The 2,486-nt window shown below is 52.7% G+C and overlaps 1 protein-coding gene across 1 annotated transcript in view; it reads right to left on the bottom strand.

The window, feature by feature from the left end:
- Window positions 1-1,310: 1,310 nt before the first annotated feature.
- The window catches only part of CSUI_001874 (hect-domain (ubiquitin-transferase) domain-containing protein), a gene marked incomplete at its 3' end in the record, with an annotated part of 11,243 nt that continues 10,067 nt past the window's right edge, over window positions 1,311-2,486 (bottom strand). The window contains exon 8 of the mRNA XM_068062077.1: window positions 1,311-1,539. Coding sequence (XP_067925945.1) covers window positions 1,311-1,539 — 229 coding nt within the window. The remainder of the gene's footprint in view (window positions 1,540-2,486) is intronic.

Below are 2,486 nucleotides of genomic sequence, written 5' to 3'. Positions count from 1 at the left end.
GAAACTATCGAGCAGTCACGGTTCTCTCGTAAGCAGTCGTACCAGGCAGCGAGGACCCAGGCGCGGTGTGTTCACAGTCGAAGCTGATGCAGCAAGATGAACCACCACAGCAGAACCGTGCAAGGGCAGCATTTCTCCTGGGAGCCTGCTGCTCCTGGACATAGTTACGTAGCTCAAAACCCTCACTTTTCTTTTGTGAGTTAACATGTACGAGCAGTAGTGCGTGGACCCACTGGGGTCCTTGTCCGCTGTATTTCTACGTACAAATGTCATTTCTGACTTCTAGCCTGTGACACCATCTGAAACACATCTCTCACCAGCTAAAAAAAAAAAAAAATCAACTAGTCCTCCATACAGCCGCCCAGCTCCTCACTTTTCCCTCCACACATGTCAGCGAACACAGATGTGCAGGAACGGAGCCCGACTCTGCAGAGCGAGGGTGACAGCTCATGCAAGAGGCAGTACCTCGAGCAGTCGCGAAGCGGCAGCAGCTCTGCCCACGCGTACAGCCTACTGAAGCAACGCTCGAGCCGAGCACTGAGTGCTACAGAAAGCACGCGACATACAAGCTTGGGCCGCTACAGCTTTCTGTTCACCAGCGGAAAAGGGGAGAGGACTGATTAGAAACAACTTCCGAGAAACGCCATCGTTCTTCTGCACCTCAAGTCACTACCCTCTAAGTATACATCGAGACCGAAATGGAGAAGAACCGAGTGTCAGTGTTACCACGAAGAGCGATTTCCCTCTACACGGAGACGCGCGCGGCCCACACGTCGGAGAAGCTGTCTCCGACTGTCTAAACATGACTGCTCGAACGCACTCAGACGCACACGCGCGCAGATCACTCAGCCCCTGCTTCCCTGAACACACACGTGAGTCACCGTGGGGATCGCTGTAGACATATGAGAGTCCCATGAACGGGCGGAGTGTTCACCTTCAGAATGTCTGGGGAGTAAGCTTAGAGCAAATCCAGGCCTGGTCGACGTCGCGAGACATACCTACATGAAAACTGACCCTGCTTACAGTCAGTGCAGAAGGCGCCCATGCAAAAGCGAGACACAGTTGCGTACGACAGGTGAGACGCACGTGAACAACCGGAACGACCACATCCTATTCTCGGCCGTTGTGACGCACTTTTCTGTAGGGCTGCGGGGCCCACAACAGAGTGACACCAGACCGCTGCTCTTGCAACTCGAGGAGAGTCCCCGATGCATATCTGACACACCGCTTGCTTTGTCAACACGATGACACCCACACAAGGACTTCGAGTCGGAGGTTGTTTTCCTGAACTGAACTTCAGACCATTTTTCCTAAGAGAGGGTGAAAGCGCCTTGCCCTTCTGTCATGGCTGTGACTAGACGAGCACGGAGCATAGATTTAGTGGAATACTCAGGAAGCTTGATGTAGTTGGTACACGTCATGACGCTTGGGAGAACCGAATCTGCTGACGACGACGACGGCGAAGAGGAAGAAAAATGGTCCCGGCCATCTCGACTTCCCGCCTCACACGCTGGTTTTCTCACGACCTTCATCAGCGGCCTAGAACATCCAAAACACATACAGGGAAGGAATCATCTGTCCATAAAACCTCAGAACGTGTTTTTCCACCTGTCAGCGTAACAGCTCACTGAAACCCCCTCACTTATCGACGAACTCTGGGCGTTCAGGCACTGCTGAACGCCTCCTGCCAACTTCATCCCCCCCCCCCACCGGATGCCCGATGGTTTCAGAGCCGAACATCACCCATGTGCTGAAGCTCGCAGCATGGCTTCCGTGATTGCAGCTACTGACTTTACACTCCGGCTCCAGTGCGTTTGAGGTTTGGAGTGCTTTGCCTCTCTGGAGTGAAGAAAGGCAAAATACAGAAAAATTCTCTCCTCTGCGTCTGTACACGAATGTTGTCTCCTGTATCCACCTATGCAAACACCAAATTCTTACACCTCGAAAAGCACCTGCGAAGCACCGAAAAATAGTGTACGTGTGACTTTACCGCCCCCCGCAGGTCCTGTCAGGTTGTTGGTTTTTTGTGTACGTAAAAAGCAAGTGAGCGAAACCGTGCAGTTGTTCGTGACTGTCGATCTAGCCGACTGGGCACGTACACGCAGTCAACGTACAACTACGGAAGATAAGAAAATCGAGATGGGCAAATACCCCGACAGCACCCCTCTGACCGACACATCATGTAAAACAACCTATCAAGCTGCCTTCGTCACAGCGGCAACATACGTTCCCACCTGAGACCGGCAAAGCCGCCGTGCGGCAAGACTGGTGTCCCCGTTGCAAAACGCAAGAAGCTTCTTCTTTCCTCCACAGAAAACTCGGTCAAAAGCTCCAAAAACGCAGTGTATGTCGCGCTTGCAGCAGTAAAACTGACACGCAATCAACCAAGCGAAAATCTCAGAGCACCGACGCCCTTAACATGTATAGTCACATTTCTGTCTCCCCGCGCACGTCTTCTCACAACTGACTGCACCCAGGGCCACGCA

This window comes from Cystoisospora suis (assembly GCF_002600585.1).
Source record: "Cystoisospora suis strain Wien I chromosome Unknown contig_753, whole genome shotgun sequence".
Lineage (NCBI taxonomy): Eukaryota > Apicomplexa > Conoidasida > Eucoccidiorida > Sarcocystidae > Cystoisospora > Cystoisospora suis.
The sequence above is the reverse complement of the archived record's forward strand: the minus strand, read 5'-3'. Positions and strand labels throughout refer to the sequence as shown.